Here is a 20142-nt window from a genome sequence, read left to right as displayed (position 1 = left end):
TTTCATTTTCATTGTGTTGATTAATAGGTTTTGTTCACTTGCACACATTCTTGATCATATTTCAGTTTTTTGTGTGTTTGATTGTATTGTCAGGCTGCATGTGGTTTTACTGGTAACACCAAACTTGAATCAATTTCTTAGCAAGGAATACTTAAAGTAGACTATATTACAAATCAAACAGCCCTTCATTCAATGTAATTTTTGCATCTAATTTATGATTGTCCTCAATCCTAAAATTGCCCTTGTTCTGTTCACTGTACTGCTCTGGAACTTCACGCTGATGTCTTGTTTATATTTACCGTACGTGCCTAATCAGATTTTTTTTTTTTTTTTCATGCTAATGTGAATATATTTTTGTGTTTGATGCTTGTTTTTAATTGGCAGAATAACAAGCATTTGCCCCTTGGGTAGACACTTTTTTGAATCCTTGATTGTTCCACAGTTAATCTGGGCTCTTTCAGTGCAGTACAGTTTAATGAATACTATTTCACCCTTCACCATGCTTGTATGAGATAAGTTATCAGAAGGATTCTGTATTCAGAAAATGTTAACAGAAATAATTTGCTGAATCAGGATGCTGCTGCTGCATCAGAATTCACTGCAGACAGGAATTTAAATTAGTTCTCAAATAAACAATTCTAGTTTGTGTCTCCCTACAGTTAAAGGTCTGTGATAAAGCCAGTTGCATTCCAGATTGTCCTTCCAACCTGACAAAGTGTAAATATCGGTATTGCTATTATGTACATTTGCCAAAAACTTATACAGACTAAACATATGGAGAAGTGAATGTAGTGCAAATATGTATTTAAGGGAAATAAAGTTATTCTTTTTCTCTGGGGTTTAAAATGCATGTTTTCATAATTTTAAATCTTTGATCAAAAGTTGAATAAGGTATATAATCAAAAAATTGATGAGAACGATCTGTATTGAACTCTTTATTAAAATCTGTAATACAAAGTGATTATATAAAAAGAATTTGTTCATTTCCAGCTCCCTTCCAATCAGAGGGCTGTCATGAACAAGCTGAGTCTTGTCCAGGACCTCAGGGGATAGCTGTTTGTGATGCCTGATCATCCAATATAGTAATGCAATAATGCAAACCAACAGTATAATTTAATGTATGCATTGGGTATAGGTAAGGTTAAGCATATTAATTGGCTAGTGCTAAGGCAAGATGCAGAGTGGTTAGCTTTTGAAATGGAAGCTACCTCCAGCTATCAAACATTTTGCATTTTTGCAGGTTGATGACGTTGAGTTGGCAGACATTGGTGGGTGGGTTTTCCAGGGTGTGTGGTTGAAGTTAGCAAAATGGCTAAAAGTTAGCAAAACTAAGTAAGTATCTTTAATAAAACAAATTACACTTTTTAAAAACATCAATAAACATCATAAGTATTGACCAACTGTAATCAAAAGATGTATTGAAGAAGATACACAAAAAAAAGTCACAATATCTAAAGATAATTCAGTTTTTATGACAAACTAAAGATGCTTCGTAGCTGGTTTTTCTTCAGGACCAAGATTTGAGAACCAAAAAACAAAGTCGAGAAGCCCTTCTTTCAAGACCCTGGACCACTGGCTTGATTAAACGCAAAGCCATTCTTTTCTATGACAATACAACAGAAAATAAAGAGCACACCATATTACACAGCTATATTCAAACGTTCAGACTGGTAAAGGGGCAGGTTACTACTACAACAAGAAAAGATTTGAAAAGACAGCAATGCCTCTAGATGCTACTTTCTGGGAGGGGGAGGAAGGGGTGGTGGTGGTGAGGCAAATGGGTATGGGCCAGGACCCATGAATCCAATGACAGGCTGTGGTGGAGGAGGGAACTGTTGTGCCATGAGTGGTTGCGGACCTGGCCCAGGCTGAGGAGGAGTTGGAGGCGGCGCTCCAAACATACCTTGGGGAGGCCCAGCTTGATCTTGCCCTCCGGCTCCCCCACTACCACCTACACCTGGATGTGAGCCTCCCCCTCTGGAGCCATACTGCCCCCCTCCTCCACCCCCATAGCTCTGGTATTGGTCACCTCCTCCACTGTTATAGGAGGGCCCCGAGTTGTAGTTGTTTCGTCCATCCCTACTGCGATCTCTGTAAGAAGACGAAGACAAGCGGTCGTCACGGCTGCTCCCACCTGACCTTCCATCACGGCTAAAGTTGTTGCTGCGGCTGCCCTTGTTACCCCCCGTTGCAGAGCGCATACGGCGTTCACATTCGTCCTGGTACATCAGGTTGGGGTTATTTGAGCTTGAGTTGTTGCCACGGTAACGCATCCTTCCACCTACAGAAGTAGCCAGTGAGAGGCCAGGAATTAGGCAAGTGATACAATATTTTGAAATGTGAAAAAGAAAAATTTGCCTCTAAAATGGTGCCAGTTTTTCAAGGATATATTACAAACTGAAACATGCCTGCCCAACTTCAGCTCATCTTGAAACTCTCACCTCCACTTCCCCCACGACCTGTGTCCACCAGCTGCAGCAGTTTGGGGTTGATGGCCTGTCTAGCCTCCTCAAGAACTCGAACCAGATCACGAGCTTGCCGAAGGTTTCCAGGTGTGAAGAAGGTGTAGGCTGTACCTTTGTTGGTGCTGCGAGCTGTGCGGCCAATGCGATGAACATAATCCTCAGAAGAGTTTGGATAGTCATAGTTGATGACAAATTTAACATCCTCCACATCTTCATGGGGCCAAGGTAAATACATTTATGGAGGAAGAAGAAAAAATTCAAAATTAGAAAGTGAGGTAGACAGAAGTAATGGACCATTGCCTAGTTCACTGCGACAGCAGCACTGGCATTGTTCACTCATCTGTGTTTGGGATCTCTTCATGGATTTTACAGGCATGGCTTTGGAGTAAGGTTTGTCTATTACTAAAAAGATCAATACAAGAAGGGTAATGTTTAATAAATGCAATGCTTTTAATAGGCATTCAATTGTAAAAGTTATCCAATGATCTGAATACACTTTTTGAAAGTTTTGAAGTATGCTGTCATCAACAGTCATACATATCCAGGTGTTAACACATATAATTAGTGATGCACCGAAATTATTTTTTTTAACATCGAAATCAAAATTTAAGTTTTCATTGATGAGTTTACTAAGGACATTTGTTTGAATTTTGTATTAAAAATTTACAGAATTTGAAAGCTCAGACTCATTTCATATAAAAAGTAACAAAGCTTACTGTGATTATTGGATGATATGTGCACTACAAATAATATTTAGTGAAGTTTTGCTTATGAATCAACTGAAAACAGCATAAACTAAATGATTGCGGTCCATCAAAATGAAGATCTTTAATTGATATTGTCAACCCAGCCATAGCAGCTGACAAGTTTTCAAGTTGTGGCTGATCCACGTTGTGTACACGAAGTAGACACTGATAGTGTCAAAACACGCAATCAGAGAAGCGTAATGAAACCGGAGCCACCATTTCGGTCAATGAATTCTTCCCTCCAAAACTGAAAAATTTCAGTTGCTGAAATTTCAGTGCATCACTATAACAATAATTCAGATAAAGCTCTGTCTTAAATTCAACCCAAAGACAGGGTCTCACTAGCCGATTTTGCAGTTGATTTCCAATGGAGCATCTCTCAGTGATGGTGCATTAACTACTTGCTGGGTTAATGTCACTTACGACTTGAAGTCAACTAGTCTCCTTTGAAATGATCATTTTAGACAGTGATCGGATCTAATTCAAACATCTTTTCTTTTTTTTTACTGGGACTAAATATGGGTAATGGGGAATTGAAACAGAAACTTGCTTCTCTCACTGCCCTTGCTGGATTCTGTTCACAATGTATTTTTGGGTCAGAACCAGTATGCTTACATCAAAGCAACAGCTTGGAAAACCATTCACATCATCCAAACAAACTGAACACTGACGTAAAACGAAACTGGGTACGAACCAGAAAGTGCTAGTGTGAAAGCACTGAACAGAATAATGTGAGACCAAAATTTTGTTATCAAATAGCCATTTTCAGTCGGCTAGTGAGAAACCGCCTTAAGCAGAGCAGCACTGTACAAATAAAAAAGCACTTACCTATTCCAAAGATAAACAGCTATTCTAATCTTAAGTGTTACATGAACTATCAATGAAAATTAACAACTGTGTCCAGCAATACTTGAGGTTGTATTAAAGAGGAGAAATTACAGGATTTTTTTTTTTTTTTTTTTGACATATTAAAAGTCTGTTTCTCATTACAGTTCAAAAGGGGCTCTAACAACACTGCTATTGACCCTAAAAGAAAACAGTCTCCTTTTGGAAAATGATAATGATATTTAATACCATTTTAGATATCTAAAGAAAAATGCAATGTGGTAAAATGGAAATACAGTCATATACAATAATTGCCTAATATATCATGGCACTTACCACACCCATTCAAACATTCTTAAAGGACATTTGCCACACTATGGAAACAGCTCTTATAAACAGGGCAGTGACTAGGGCATGATCAGGTACTTACCCTAGGTTAGGTTATTCTTGGCTGGGATCAGTCCTGGGTCCCGTGGAGCGGCCCAAGAGGAAGAGGTTAATGTGGGCTCACGCGTTGAGCTGCCCCCCCTTCACCCTCGGCCCTGCCCCAGCAACGCCAGGCGGGAGCAGAACCGGCTCTGCCCCAGTTCTCTCTCTCTCGCTGGGTTGCAGGGCCTCCACAAACCGGACCGGACTGCATCCAGCACTCTTAACTTTCTCTGTCCCTCTCTCTAGCACTCCGCGGGCCATTCAGCCCCAAATCTATCTTAGGGGCAGACTTTCCTGGAATCTAACAGAGCCCTGAGGGGCCATAGTATCCTTTGAGATGTTTAATGGTCAATCCAGATTTTGAGGTAAAAAAAAAAAAGAAAAAGTAAGCTAGTTGATGCCGCTAGCCCTTAAGACTCAAGATAAATAGGGGCGCAGCTGAGAGAGTTTATCCAAATCAAGCCCTGTGCTAGTGTCTGGTTACATGGTAGAGGGAGGCCACTGTGTCAAATTAGCACAGCATGCCTGGGCTGGCAGTTAGGAAGTCAAAAATCCTGAAGGGGAAAAAGAACAATAATAGTGTAAGACCCTCTAGAATAACCCAAACATACCCAGACAAAACAAAATAGCAATTTCTAATATCTTTTGTGAGGTAATTTTTCACCCAGATTTGAATGATTCCAGAAAGAAGTTTTGCACAAAAAAAGTAATAAAGTAAAATATTTATAAAAAGTGTAGTAAAAGTTCTGACCATCTCTATTCTGACCATGACTACTGACTAACATCTTCCAAGATAACTGGACACTTGGACACAATTTGTTCAGGAAGGAGACTGGAATTAGGACCCAGGGAAGAGGAGGGAAGGGTAGCAGCTCCCCTAGATCCGTGCTAGGGTCAACAGCGAGCCGGTGAGCCCCACATGTGCGAGGATTTTTACATTAGTAACAAGAAACAGACAGCACAAGTTTAACATGTCTGGAACATCTTGTGGATGTGGAAACTGACGAAGCAGCCCACCAGTCAGTCACCGTCAGCCCAGAGTCCTTTTTACGATTTAAGGTAAACTTGACAACTAGTCAATAAATATGCATATTGCTCAAACAAGTGAAGGCTGGGAAGAAAAGATAAGAGAGAAAAGGACAGGTTGGAGAAGAGAGAGAGAGTGAAAGAAGAATTGCTGTAGGTAAAAACATCAAACAATTAAGGTGCAAACCAAAATAATCCAAAACAAAAAAGACAAGGCAGAATTCTAGGTACTGATTTCTATGTGCTTAAACTATAAATTTGAATTTCTTAATTTCTTAAAACTCTTAATCCAAAAGTATACTTTTCCGCATTCCACTCCATATATTGTGGACAGTTAACACTTAACATCTTAACACTATGGAGACCGAGGCATGTCGTGAGAGTCACATAAAATATAGATTAACATGGCACTACAAAGGCCTGTTTGTGAAAGGGCCATGCGTTAGAAGTCAGAAAGCACTTAAGTTAATTTATGATTTGCTGTCTGTCTGAACCAAAGAAATAAAAGCGATCTGAATTCAATTGCATAGCATCATAACTTTTTCCATTGCAACGTAGTGCATTGATTCGCACTGTGTTGAATAGAATCAAAATAGGATTGCACTGCATTGTAACAGTTGAATCGTATCGTATCGGTAGCTGCTTCATATGTATCTTTAATGGATCATTGGCTATGCATTGAGATGCGTATCACATAGGCCTCAGTTATGGAGATGTAGATCCCTACTGTGCACACTGTTTTTGTATCTGTGGAGACTTGTGTGCAGACCACAGCACATGTGCAAATGATTTGAGCAACTGAAAAGAAAGGGCCACAAGATGCACGGGATGAAGTGGAATGTGGAAAATGAAATATACCTAAGCCTTCAAGTACACAAAACAGCGTTCTCTGTTCATCAACTGGAGCTGACGAAAAGTACAGGGGCGTTCACACTGATACGGATTAAATAACTGGATGTTACCAAATCTCTGTGCTGTTGGTGAGAGTTCCTACTTAACTGCGATCCACCACCTGATACAGCTGTCACACATTGATGGAAATCTTCAACTCTCTTTGAAAATGAATGGCATGGCTACTGTAAATAGTTGTCAATGTGAACACTCCTTGATGTTCATGTTTATAATATCTTAAATATCTTAATATCAGTGCGTACTGTAAAAAGCGCTATACAAATAAACTGCACTTTATATATTTGATTTTTTTTTTTTTTTAAGAATTCCACTAAGAATGTTCACACTTGGCCAGTTTGGTTAAATTAAATTTAAAACAAAAATGTATCCCTTTCTTTTTTTGGTCCGGTCCAAAAGAACCAAACTATAAGTGTGAACATACAGGACATGGGACTTGGCTGTGTGCATCGACCAAGTTTCATTGTTAGCGATATTTGACTAGTGCACTTATTTATCGATTACTTCAGTGATCATTTAGGTTTCTGTCTGACATAATTACATAATTACTTGAAAACACTGTTTGATTAGCTGTTTGCAGGGATGCAAACTGCTAAGGTGTGAAAAAAGTCAATTACATATAAGAGGACATGCTTCAGTGGGAATTTCTTGTGAAAGAACAAGTGTGTAGCAAACATTTCAATCAAGTTTTATGATTTCATGTATTTAAGGTTAAATCTATTATAGTCAATTTTTTGGATCTCACAGAAGTGATTTTGCTTTCAAAACAACGAATTTCTCCAAAAAGATGAGCAGTTTGTAGTCCCGTGTTTTGTGACTAGGAATGACATCTGCTTAACCAGTGCATCTCTGTTGTCAAAGTTTGAGACGTCACTGAACTTTTCACAATTATGTGACTGCATGTGTCAGTGTTGTACATGTCATCGAGTTGTCTATATATTATCTGTATTATTTAGTGGCGATCAGATAATCATTCGGTTTAGAATTGTATAAAAAAAAAAAAAATCAGAAATGGTTCTGAATGAGTATCAAGTATCAGAACATACCCAGACCCCGTGATGCAACGTCAGTGGCGATCAAAATTGGAGCTTTTCCACTGCGAAACTCTGAAATACACAGCACAATGCAGTGAGAACAGTCAGGAAAAATTGTGACAGCCTGCTTCAATAAAATGTGAAGCTTAAAAACTTCACCTGATAGTACCCAGTCCCTCTCTGGTTGGCTCTTGTCACCATGAATACACATTGCAGGCCACCTGGAAAAAGACAGAACACAAATTACATCAGCATACTATATAATTTTGCAAAAACCTTTAAGAGGGATTATAAAAATTTGTCTCACCCATCTCTTCGCATCCTACGAGTCAGTTCATCACAACGTTTCTTTGTCTCAACAAAGATTATGGTTTTGTTCTCCTTTTCAGCCATGATTTCCTCCATCAGCTGAATCAGCCTTTGAGCACAAATGTCTTTGAAACATTTTCATCTTGATTTATACCGACAAATAGGAAAGTAAACCAACACAAATCACAATGCCTGAATAACTTAATAAAAGCTCAATAAATTTCATATCCACTACTTTAGAGACATCACTGGTAAATCAGCTTACTTGTTGTCTTTTTCATTTTCCATGCAGACATCCACTATTTGCAAGATGTTGTGGTTTGCGCTTAGTTCTAGAGCTCCTATATTGATTTGGACATAGTCATGGAGGAAATCTTCAGCCAGCTGACGCACTTCTTTAGGCCAGGTAGCACTCCACATGAGAGTCTGTCTGTCAGGCTGAAGGAAACAGGAATAGCAGCAAACGTAAACAATTGAGCTTAATGATATGTATTCTAAGGAAAGTGATTATGGGTAGCAATCTTAAACACAGACAAGGCCCTTTTTTTGAGTCCATTATTACTGCCGATTATCCTAGATTTTCAGTCTAGCACTAATGTGCGTGTAATTTTAACATCCATGAACTGTCAAATACAGTTAAGTAAACAAAGGTTTAAGACGGACAAAAAGAATGTTTCACAAAAGGAAAGTACTTACTCTAATTTGGTCAACAATTTTGCGGATTTGGGGTTCAAAACCCATGTCCAACATACGATCAGCCTCATCTAGCACCAGGTAGGTGCAACGGCGTAGGTTGGTTTTTCCTGCCTCCAGGAAGTCTATCAGACGGCCAGGTGTGGCAATGCAGATTTCAACACCTTTAAGAGGTCAAACAATATTTATTGAAAGAAAAGCCCTTAACTATTCCTGCTCAATTAATCAGAAAATATACAAAGCTACTATTACACTTGTCCAGGAACAGGGTTGAGAACCACAGCTCAATCCACCATTTTTCTACATGCCATGACCAAAAAAAAGAGGAATTTTAAAAAAATGTCACACTAGCACATTTCCATATAACGGCAGTGAAAAGTGATCAGCATCAAGCTTTTTAAAAGATGCAAAGGTATCACAGAATGATCTCTGTGACATGCCATATTTTCAAGTGTTCAATAGGGTTTGTTTAAAAAAAAAAACAAATATATGTATTCTTTAACAAAAATCCTGACCTTGACATGCACATTTGTGAGACACTATTAACGCTGCGTTTCACTCCATCTCACCCAGAAAAAGCAAACAAATTGTAAGAAATCAAGATTAATAAATACACATGAAATACAAAGCAATCCCAAAAAAGTATCTGTATCTTTATCCATATACAGTTGACAGGTGTGAACATGATAACTTCTTATGACTCATTGGATTTATTTTATTATTATTTAGAAAGTAGATGGATTGTATTTCATGTTGTGTTTTTGTTAATCTTGATTTCTCTCAACTTGTGTTCTTTTTCTGAGTGAGATGGAGTGAATTGCGGTGCTAAAAGAATGTGCATGTTGCGTAGCTGTGCACAGAAGACCAACAGCCAAGCTCAGGATTTTAGTTAAATAATTCAATAAATTTCAGTTTGTTTTTCCATCAAACCCTATTGTATACCCCCAGAACACTTGGAATAAATGGCATGCGTCACATGGAATCATTCGGAGGTACTTTTGGATCTTTTTTTAAAAAGTTTGATGCTGGTCGCTCTTCACTGCCATTATATGGAAAAGCACAAGTGCAGAATGGGACTTTGTTTTTTTTTTAAATACTCCTTTTGTGGTCCATAAAAGAAGAAGGGCATACTGCATTAGAACAACACCAGGGGAAGCAAATTATGAATTTTCATTTTAGGGTGAACTAACCCTTTAACGCTTTACTATATAAATGCAATAATAAGCATTTTCAAAAACAATGCAGGGATGTTATTATCCACACCCCTCAATCATTTAACATAAAACACAACTTAAAATTGTAAAAGTACTAACAAATTACTTTCAGCAGACCATGACTAACCCCAAAAGTTAAGATTTGTATTTCTGCACCAATATTACAGATGTGCTAAATATTACTGTAGAAACATGCAAGTCTATGTAAGTCCATTTCAGTGAATTATTTGTTAAGCTTTAAATTGGGAAAACACAAAAAGGGTTACATTATTTTCCAGCTGGATAAAAATGGTGCCTTAAAGTCATGTCGAAAAGACTGTATTTACAAGTTGCACACACGGACAGTGTCGTAATTACTTGTGGGAAACTCTGCATTTTCTTTGATCTCAGAGTTTCCGAGTTGGAGGCGTTTTAGTAAGTAATATATCAAAATACCACAAGGTATATTTGTAGGTATTTTGTGGTGACATTCTCAGGCTTTTATTTTTTTATTTACAACAAAATAAGCTCACTGCCTGCACACAATTTGATAGCATTGTTATATAACAATAAAGATTACAGTGGCTTCATAAATTAATTAAAAACCAAAACACCTGATGCACATTCTTTGTTCTTAATTTTCTTCAAGCAGAGTTAAAAGAAACTTGCTTTTTTGTGTAGTTAATTAAGAGAAGGTACACCACCATCTTGCTCTGACGAAAGTGACTTGAACACACCAAGACAGAGCACTTTACAGCTATTTTGGTCAAACTGGCCAAGGTAGTGTTTCCTTAAGTTGATCGTAGCTCCATTGGTACTTACGAAGCTTTTGGGAAACGCTGCCCTGGGCTCTACAGTGACACCATTTATTCTGTATTTGTCAGATTTTCACTGGCAAAGACTAGGATTTAATTATGTACATTTATAGCCTGCCAACCTGCATGTTCCAGAGTGAAACATGGCACCATGCTCTTTTACACACATTAGTGAGCTTTTAGTTGATTTTTTTAGTTTTCAGTGTCTCGGATCGGTTTAGTTCACAGGAATTCTTAGAATAATCATGATTATATTTTGAGCATTAAAAATAGGTATTGTATATAAAAAAAATAAATAAATAGAAATGTCTCGGATCGGTTTAGTTCACAGGAATTATTTTCTTAGAATAATCATGATTATATTTTGAGCATTAAAAAAATAGAAATCACATTTTGTTAGTGAGTTGTAGATGTTGGTCAGATCCATTCCATACCTCTTTCTAAATCTCTGATCTGTGGACCTTTAGGGGCTCCACCATAAACACAGGTACTCTTGATTCGGGATGATTTGCCATAGTCATAAGCCACTTGTTGCACCTGCTGGGCTAATTCACGCGTGGGTGCCAACACAAGACACTAAACAGAACAGAAAGCAGGAAACACAGCAGAAATGAAGAATGTACTTTGGATTGAACAAAGCAGTTTGGATTCATTTTGATCCTACTGTGCATCAACAATAGTACACAATTTTGATTCTAAATCAGTGCCCACTTCTACCAATTATTGAGGTAAAAGTTGTATTGCAACTTACAATGGGGCCATCCCCTCTCTCTAGGTATGGCTGATGGTTAATGTGCACAATGGCAGGCAGCAGATACTGTGGAGGACATTAAAATAAGTAAACATGACTTTACTTGGAATTGGTATTTAAGTATGTGTGTTTTCTCTGGCTGTTGGTTGTAGATGTAGGTCTCTTACAGCCAGTGTTTTTCCAGAGCCAGTCTGAGCGATGCCCACCATGTCCCTGCCACTGAGAGCCAAAGGAAAACCTTGAGCCTGGATTGCAGTGGGCTCTTTAAAGTTCTGCTGCAGAAGCACTTCCATCACATATTCTTAAAAAACACAGAAAAGTAAGTGCGTTTTGAAAAAAAAAAAAAAAAAAAAAAAAAATTAATTTAGATCCCCTTTTTCAATTAAATTTTTTGCTTGCACCAAATATTTGTGTTTAGTGTGAAAGGGCCTTTAGAATAAAGTGATATACATGTGAATTAAACTCACGAGGAAACTGAGCTTGATTGAAGTTGGTAACAGGCTTTGGACAGCCAGAGCCTCTGACAGTGATCTCTTTCCTCTTGCGATATTCTTCAACATCATACTATTAAATATACAAAGATAAATATAAATTAAAGTAAAAAATAAAAAAATAAAAAATAGTAGACCAATTTTTTTTTTTTTTTATATATAATTAGGTTCTTTATTACCTGACTCATGTGATGAACCTCGGGGTGTTCACTGTAGAAATTCTTCTCAAATTTGGGCAGCTGGTCCAGGTCCCATTTCTTCTTCCTCAGCCTATCTCCTGGATTCCCAAACTTCTTAGGTGGAGGTTGGACAACTCGACTGGATCCAAAGCGAGGCCTGTGAGATATTCATATCTTAAACTTTAAATCCTTTGCTTTTCCTGTCAGTTATAAGCAGTGTTTAAGAGAAGTGTATGGACAAGTAGTTAAATCTGTTAACTTAAACCAAAAATATCATTATTCAATATCTCCTATCCAATTAAACTGATATGATTAAAATGTATTAATACGCATAAATAAACAAACATCGATTAAATATACAGGCCCACCCTCTGTCCCGTCCTCGATCTCTGTCTCGGTCTCCATATGAGGAGCTTCCTCTCATCTCCTTGACCAGTAAAGTAAAACCCGAGCAGAATGATTACCTTTTCTTCCAGAACGAAACGAAGAAACGCTGGTCCTACCTGGTTTGTGGAAATGTGTTTTTTTTTCTCTGATAAGCGGTAGATATGTAATATGTTATGAGGGTGTTTTAGAGTAGGTTAGGGTGCAAATTCTGCATGTAACTCGTTACAGCATGAAAACAGACTTTTACAAACAACAAACCCGTGAAAAACACGCCAGTTTTGAGTTAGAAAAACAACACCTTCGTGCTCACTCGGTTAAAGAAAATGTCGTCTACCACTACGCAACTGGGTCCGCCCCGTTTAACATCGTAGCATTTGTACGTAGGGGTGTATTGAAAGTACACAAATAACGCAACGAATACCGCGTAGTGTGACAATGAATTCGCATAAGAGCGTAAAAACCGGAGGTTGAACTCCAAACAATGATGAACCTAACGGAATCTCTCGAGGCACTATCGAAATTAATTGCGCTTTAGAAGACTGGGCGAATAAATATAGAACAATTTCAAAACTGTTTTATAGCAGTCACAGCAAAAAAATAGTACCACTGTGCTACTAAATGTACTAATATCTTTCTTATCCTTTAACCACAATCAATTGTAATTGGTCAACAGTCAACTGCGCAGGGAAAAGTAACAGATACCATGTGGCAGCGACGTAATCCGTTCACGTGACGTGTGACAAACAAACAAGTACATTTATTCGTGATTTTTTCGTGAAACAAACACGCAAAAAAATATTTCAGTATCAATAACAACTGACCTGAGACACAGAATGTATTTGATACATCCAGCTTGATTCAGCGAAATTACAACACAAGCCTGTTTTGTTTGTACCATCCACTACCTGATAGAAAACTGGGAACCACCACAAGATATGGACCGATATGGACACACAACCACACAAACAAGAAAACATGGGTGCCAAGAAGAAAGATTGTGTCCACATTCGCACCCAAATTAAAATGGAGACAGAGTTGCATTTTCTAATAATTTTTTACCAAAATAATAAATGAATAAACATTTAAAAAGGAAAAGAAAAGAAAAAAAAAAAAAAAACACAACACCACATATTTGAGACAATGCCAAACAATGCTAAACTACCTATTTTACTGGGGTAATAAATGACTGCCTGCCACAAATGGTCTTTGGCTCATTATCAGTAGGGCTATTCAACTTGCTTATTTTTCCCCTTTCTTCTCCTTATTCCTTTCTCCTTTTACCTTTACATTATGTAATACAAATTATTTTTTCTTTTTTAATTAGTTTTTTTTTTTTTTTGTCATTTTATATTGTCATCAGCTTGTAGGTTGTGTTTGCAGTTTTCTTTGTATGTAGCTAAAGCAATAAAAATGGACAAATTTTGTCATTAACTGAAACTGAATGTACAGGGCAGATGGGATTAATTCATGGATGGACGAAATCGCACCAATTAATAGAAGTTCTGGACCAGCCTGCTTTTTTCCCCCTTCTTTTTGCGTTATTTGAACTTTATGTTCTCATGTTTTATTTCTGTTTTCAAATGTTATTGAAATATAATTTCAACTGCCAGTTATTTCCTTCTTTCCATCTTCATGTACTGTAGATAGAAGCTGTACCTGCATGGTTAGAAAAAGCTGGAGCATTATGGATATACAGGGAAATTCTTGAGGGAACCCAACGGTCCGTGTACGTTTTGATAGTTTGTTTTCCAATTTGAAATGAAATATGCAGAAACGAGAAAACGGTTGTTTCCCGTTTTTTTTTTTTTTGTTAAAAAAAAACGGAAAAACGAGATTTTGACTCGATTTTCGTTTTTTCGGGTCACGGATAGAAAACGGAAACATGACTTCAAAACTCGTTTTCCACATGTGGGCGGTCATTACACGCCCCTTTCAGCCGATTGGTCAATCAAATCTGAGCCAGTGACGTCATCTTCAGTTCGTTCAACAAAATAACAGTCCTCTGCCGTGAAAAGCACAGATTAACCACATATCCCAGCTAACACACGACGTAACAGTTACGTAATGTATTCGTACTTTTTGGTAATGTCATGACTTACTAACTGACAACGTAACTACGACGTCGCATGCCAGTAATTTCATTACCTTCAGATTACCATCTCACAACGTCGTCAGTACGTTCTCCTAACGTTACAAGATTACCAAGGACGTTCCAGATACGTCCTCTATTCGTAATATAATGGTCATTCCATGACTTACTGGCAACGTAACAGCAACGTCATGTGCTCGTAATTTCATTACCATCATTTACACATTCTTTATATGTTATTATTACCAGAATTTGCAATATAAAACGTGTAATTAAATGTCAGACACAAGACTGAAATGTCCCCTTAAGAAAAAAAAAATGTTTCTTTTCACCAAATCAGAGTATGGATGACTGCTTTTTATATATAGTGACGTGACATACAGCGCGCGCCTCCACAAATGGAGTGCGCGCGTGCCCACAGTATGTTGATAAGAGTGTAAAGTTAATTTTTCTGAGAGAAGAATTTATTTTTCCGAGGTGACAACGAATAAATGGCTTTTATAAAAATGTATAAAGTTAACTTTGGAAAGACGCAAAACCTTTTTTTATTGTTATGTTTACGTTAGTGCAGGTGGCCGTTAGAGTTGCCATGGCAACCGGGAAAACATTCAAGCTGCTGGAGAGGACAGCGTCGACGTTTCTCCGTGTTTCTCGTCAGTTTTATAGCAATAAAGTTCAACAACTGCGTCAGATTGTTAAGTAACATTACCCACAGTCTACTTTAAGTACTTTTGTTAATATTTTTACCTCTGTGATTTCCTTGATCGTCTGAAATATATGTTAGCAAAATGTTACGTTAGCATAGCATATGTTTTTAATGATACTGAGAGCAAAACGTCTTGAATGCTTTTATTTTATGTTTCGCTGTAGGCTATATGTTTTTATTTATAGTTTGAGTGTATTTCATTATTTTTATTTGGAGTTTTGTTCATGTTCTGTGTGTTTTTCAAAATAAATGAATTGAATTCATTTCGAGTCTGCATTCATCGTTCACAGCTGTTGGAATAGCCTTTACATTAGTTTGGGCAAATGAGGACATAAATTAGGTTAAACTACTGCATGTCCGCCCATAGAAAAATAAATAAATATAAGAATTACCAACTGATGACCAACACACAACTATTGATACACAACGTTGCCACGACGTCGCAGTTACCAACTGGCAACGTCACAAAGTTACGTTGTGGCGACGTATAGGCACCTTTCACTTTTCCGGTTGCCACGACGTAACTAGTTACGTCGCCACGACGAAAGTTTGGTCACCAAATTACGTTGCAGTTACGTAACAGTCACGTATTTTGGTTAGCTGGCTATTTTAGTTATGACAAAAAATAATATATTAAATGTTAAGCCAAAACGAATTAATTTAAAGCTGAACTGAAACTGAAACCAGCGTTATAACCTAGGCTACCTCTCTAATTTGACACAAATCCAAATGTTTCAATATTCACGATTTGGAGGCTAAACTATATTTATTTTTTATTTAAACGATTTTATTGTAGCCTACACAGACTAATTAAAATGAGCAGTATAACTTTTTATATATTTGGTTGAATGTATGTTATTTTGACAGTTAACAGGCTGTGATGTCAAGTTACTAAAACTGATGTTGTGTGTGTGTGAGGCGCCGACGCATTCACTTGAATTGTCTTATAAAAGCGGAAACAACTTAAAATACTCAGACATTTATGGTCAAATATATGTAACACCATTAGAATCTGTGAAGGGTTAAATAGGCCTATTATTTTTGTACACTCACAATAAAAACAAAACATTGCTCGTAAAATAAACAAAGACATTTTCTGCCGTCTCGGTTTCCTTTCTGTGTACTTCTCATAAATGAACCGACACTCATATTGTCGCATTTTTCCCCCTTTCATTTTGGTAATATGTTAATTATTTAAGTGAAATAAATTTCGCGCATAGACATAGGCTATTCCTTTTACATAATTTAATCCTTTTTTTCTCCGTTCACAGAAGCGCGGCAGCAGCTAACACACGACGTAACAGTTACGTAATGTATTCGTACTTTTTGGTAATTTCATGACTTACTAACTGACAACGTAACTACGACGTCGCATGCCAGTAATTTCATTACCTTCAGATTACCATCTCACAACGTCGTCAGTACGACCCCCTAACGTTATAAGATTACCAAGGACGTTCCAGATACGTACTCTATTCGTAATATATTGGTAATTCCATGACTTACTAGTAACGTAACTACAACGTTGTATGCCCGTAATATTATTACCATCAAATTACCATCTCACAACGTCGTCAGTACGACCCCCTAACGTTATAAGATTACCAAGGACGTTCCAGATACGTACTCTAATATATTGGTAATTCCATGACTTACTAGTAACGTAACTACAACGTTGTATGCCCGTAATATTATTACTATCAAATTACCATATCACAACGTTGTCAGTACGATCTCCTAACGTTATAAGAAAACCAAGGACGTTCCAGATAGGTGCGTGATGATGATGAATCCTCATGTTCTGTTGTTTATTCTGCTATTTGTTCATGTAGGCTAAAACTAAACCCCTGGGATTTTTAAATGATTCACAGACATTTATCAATTCTAATTTCGTTTAATTCCAATTTAATATAATCTTGTCGGTTAATGAAACGATGATCGCATCAGTTGAAAGTCAGGGGGAAAAACAGAAATTATATTGACAAGGCAACAATAATTTTCGTTTAGTTTAAGTTTTTCAAAACATCCACAGAACTGCATTACAGTAAATTTTCCAGCTGTTTAAGCCACGAATATTTACAAAGATAATAAAAGATAATGAAATAATTACAAAGATAATAAAAGTTCTATGTTTAATATACGAGAGTTTTTGTTTTGCTGTTGTCCATTGAAGCAATTGACGCAGAATCGCAAGTTGCCGTTAAATCGAAATTGAAAGTAAAATGGCCATTTATAGCTCATTCATTCAAAAGTGAAGGAAAGACAGAAAAAGTGAGGATAGCAAGTAAACTGTGACATATAATTATGTTCACTGTGTTCATAAAAGTTCTAGTGCTATGTTTAATTTAAGAGATAAAGCATGGCCATTTAGCCTATAAGCGAAGGAAAACTAAAAAGCCCCCCCACGGTGACTACCGTTATTAGGTGTTGTCACATGTCAAATAGGAATAACAGTTTTATTAGCCTATATTTATTATATTTCATATTTGTCTTTTTGTCCATAGGCTACATATCGTGAAAAGAAATGCAACACACACACACACCACCACCACCAACAACAACTTTTTTTTTTGTTGAAGCTGCTCTTAATTTTTTTATTGATGACTTCACAGCGCATTAGTATTGCTGTGCATGAATAACACTGAAAATATAAAATATCTACTGCGGGGTAAAGGATCACCATCGTCTTTCGACGAAACCATAGACTGTAAAAAAGACGAAACCCAGCACGGAGGTAATTGTGGTCATGTGCGCCACCTAGTGGATAGCCTATATGACTGCATCTACTCTATGGCCTACTGCAAGGAATGCGTCTGCTAAATGATTGAATTTAAATGTGTAAAATGTAAGCAAAACATTAAAATACGAAAAAAAAAGAAAAAGAAAAAAAGAGAGCGCAGAAGCCACTGATCTATAGAGAATAGTCTATCATTATAGCCTATTGATTGGTGGTAGTAGCCCAAAGGATGTCATGCGCTTGATAACAGATGTAGAGGCATTTACATTTTAAAAACACATTGACAGCTTAAAAACAGACTTAATTAAATTTACTGTAGGTTTTTTAAAAAAAAATTTTATCTGTGCATGCATATTTCTGTGAAATACGCGTTAGGTTGCACAGAAGAAAGCCGATTTATGACATCTACTGATGTAGCGGCAGAGGACTGTTATTTTGTTGAATGAACTGAAGATGACGTCACTGGCTCAGATTTGATTGACCAATCGGCTGAAAGGGGCGTGTAATGACCGCCCACATGTGGAAAACGAGTTTTGAAGTCGTGTTTCCGTTTTCTATCCGTGACCCGAAAAAAACGAAAATCGAGTAAAAATCTCGTTTTTCCGTTTTTTTTAACAAACGAAAAAACGGGAAACGACCGTTTTCTCGTTTCTGCATATTTCATTTCAAATTGGAAAACAAACTATCAAAACGTACACGGACCCCCAACCCATGGCATAGACCTTCCCCTAAGAATTTAGCTAAAAACTGCAGCAGGATTTTGACAGAACTGTGGCTCAGTGAGTAGCACTACTGCCTCATAACAATAAGGATCTTTGTTTTAAGTCAGGGCTGAGCCAGAAGGACATTCTGTGTGGAGTTTGCATGTCTGTGTGGGTTACCTCTGTTACGCTCCAATTTCCCCAACAATACCAAGACATGCAGCATAGGGTGTAACGGAAATGCTAAATTGTATATAGGTGTAAATGTGAGTGCAAATGTGTTTGTGACTGTATGTTAGCCCCGTGAGTACACTCTAAATTCTGTTTACCACTATACATTTATTCTAGTGTGAAAAAAAATTAGAGATAAACTGTCAATTCTCAAATAACTTCTGAACAATTATAAAAAAAAAAAAAAATTAACATAACCACAACTTTGTGACAATGTAATAAATTTCACCTTAATTAACTAAAATAAGAATAATAAGAATAATAATGAATCTTTAAACAATTCTACAGCTCAAATACTCATATTAAAATGAAAACCTATGTCGTTGTGATATAGGCGGATCTTTTGTGACGTCATTGTTTATGTTTGTCGCGTTGCATCATGGGAGTCGTGTGGCAAGAAACACCGCTAGATACCTGTAATTTGATTGTTTTGCACGTTTGGAGGAGGATTTAGAGAAGAGGATGGTTCACTCTTGCTGTGTGGTCGATTGTACGGCTCGTTGGGGACCTGATAAAAAGTTTTTGAATTCCCTCCGAAAAGGATAGCGAAAAACGAAAGAAATGGTTGCGTGCAATTAGGTGACTGAACCTGGACGCTCCGAATAAACCTGGATTCCTGCAGCTTCTGATCGAGTTTGTGAGGCACATTTTGTTCATGGTAAGTCTTAGTGACTATGTATTTATAGAAGATTAAATAAAAATAAATAAAAGAGTCAAATCAACCGAGTCATATGTTTACTCGTTCTGATTCAGGTGAATCAATTGAATTGGTACAACAGTCACTACATTTTCAATAAATAAGTAAATAAGAACACTGATCAATGAAGACTTACCCGGCTTTGCAGTCGCAGTAAGCAGTGATTATTTCGCCGTTCTCTTTGGCGATCGCCCACGGGAGATGCGAATCACGCTGTGATTCTGCTTGGCCAGGTCTAACCTCTGCTTTTAGCACGATCACTGCTTTCTGTTTGGCAGAAAAGATCGGTCCAACTTTGCGAGAAACAAAATAATCATAGGCCTCCAGACTTTTGAAAGCCTTTAATCTTTCATGAGTGAAGGGTCCAGGGGCGAGAGACACGGGCGAGTCGGACCAACGTTTTTTGTTATCCCAGATCTCATATGGGCTTTGAATAACTTAAATTTTGTCACCAATACAAATTTTGAGCTTCTCTCCAAACCTCCTCCGGTCTTCAGATGTTAAAGTGCTTATATATTGTGGATTTCGCCCACTAACTCTCTTGAAAGTGCTCGTCGCGTCTTTACAGCCCGCCATACTGTTTGTTTTGTTGCCACACAACCACTCCGCGCATGCGTACAAAGATGTCAACAAAGATCCTCCTATTGGACCTGGCTCTGTGTTGTAGTACTTTTTTTTTCTTCATATAGTCAGGTATTTTTTTTTTTTTTTTTTTACACAGTTGCAAAT

General features: G+C 37.4%; 1 protein-coding gene across 1 annotated transcript; it reads right to left on the bottom strand.

Annotated features, from left to right (window-relative positions):
• Window positions 1-917: 917 nt before the first annotated feature.
• Window positions 918-12700, bottom strand: ddx17 (DEAD-box helicase 17). The gene is made up of 13 exons (XM_067372751.1): window positions 12234-12700; window positions 11866-12022; window positions 11663-11759; window positions 11363-11496; window positions 11196-11261; window positions 10879-11020; window positions 8440-8600; window positions 8009-8181; window positions 7742-7852; window positions 7594-7655; window positions 7447-7506; window positions 2442-2675; window positions 918-2281 (listed from the first exon to the last, which is right to left on the bottom strand). The coding sequence occupies exons 1-13, from the start codon at window positions 12287-12289 to the stop codon at window positions 1734-1736; spliced, it is 2001 nt and encodes a 666-aa protein (XP_067228852.1). The 5' UTR covers window positions 12290-12700; the 3' UTR covers window positions 918-1733.
• Window positions 12701-20142: the final 7442 nt, after the last annotated feature.

Source organism: Chanodichthys erythropterus, chromosome 21 (genome assembly GCF_024489055.1).
Source record: "Chanodichthys erythropterus isolate Z2021 chromosome 21, ASM2448905v1, whole genome shotgun sequence".
Lineage (NCBI taxonomy): Eukaryota > Metazoa > Chordata > Actinopteri > Cypriniformes > Xenocyprididae > Chanodichthys > Chanodichthys erythropterus.
Note: the sequence above shows the minus strand (reverse complement) of the source record. Positions and strands in the feature narration are given on the sequence as shown.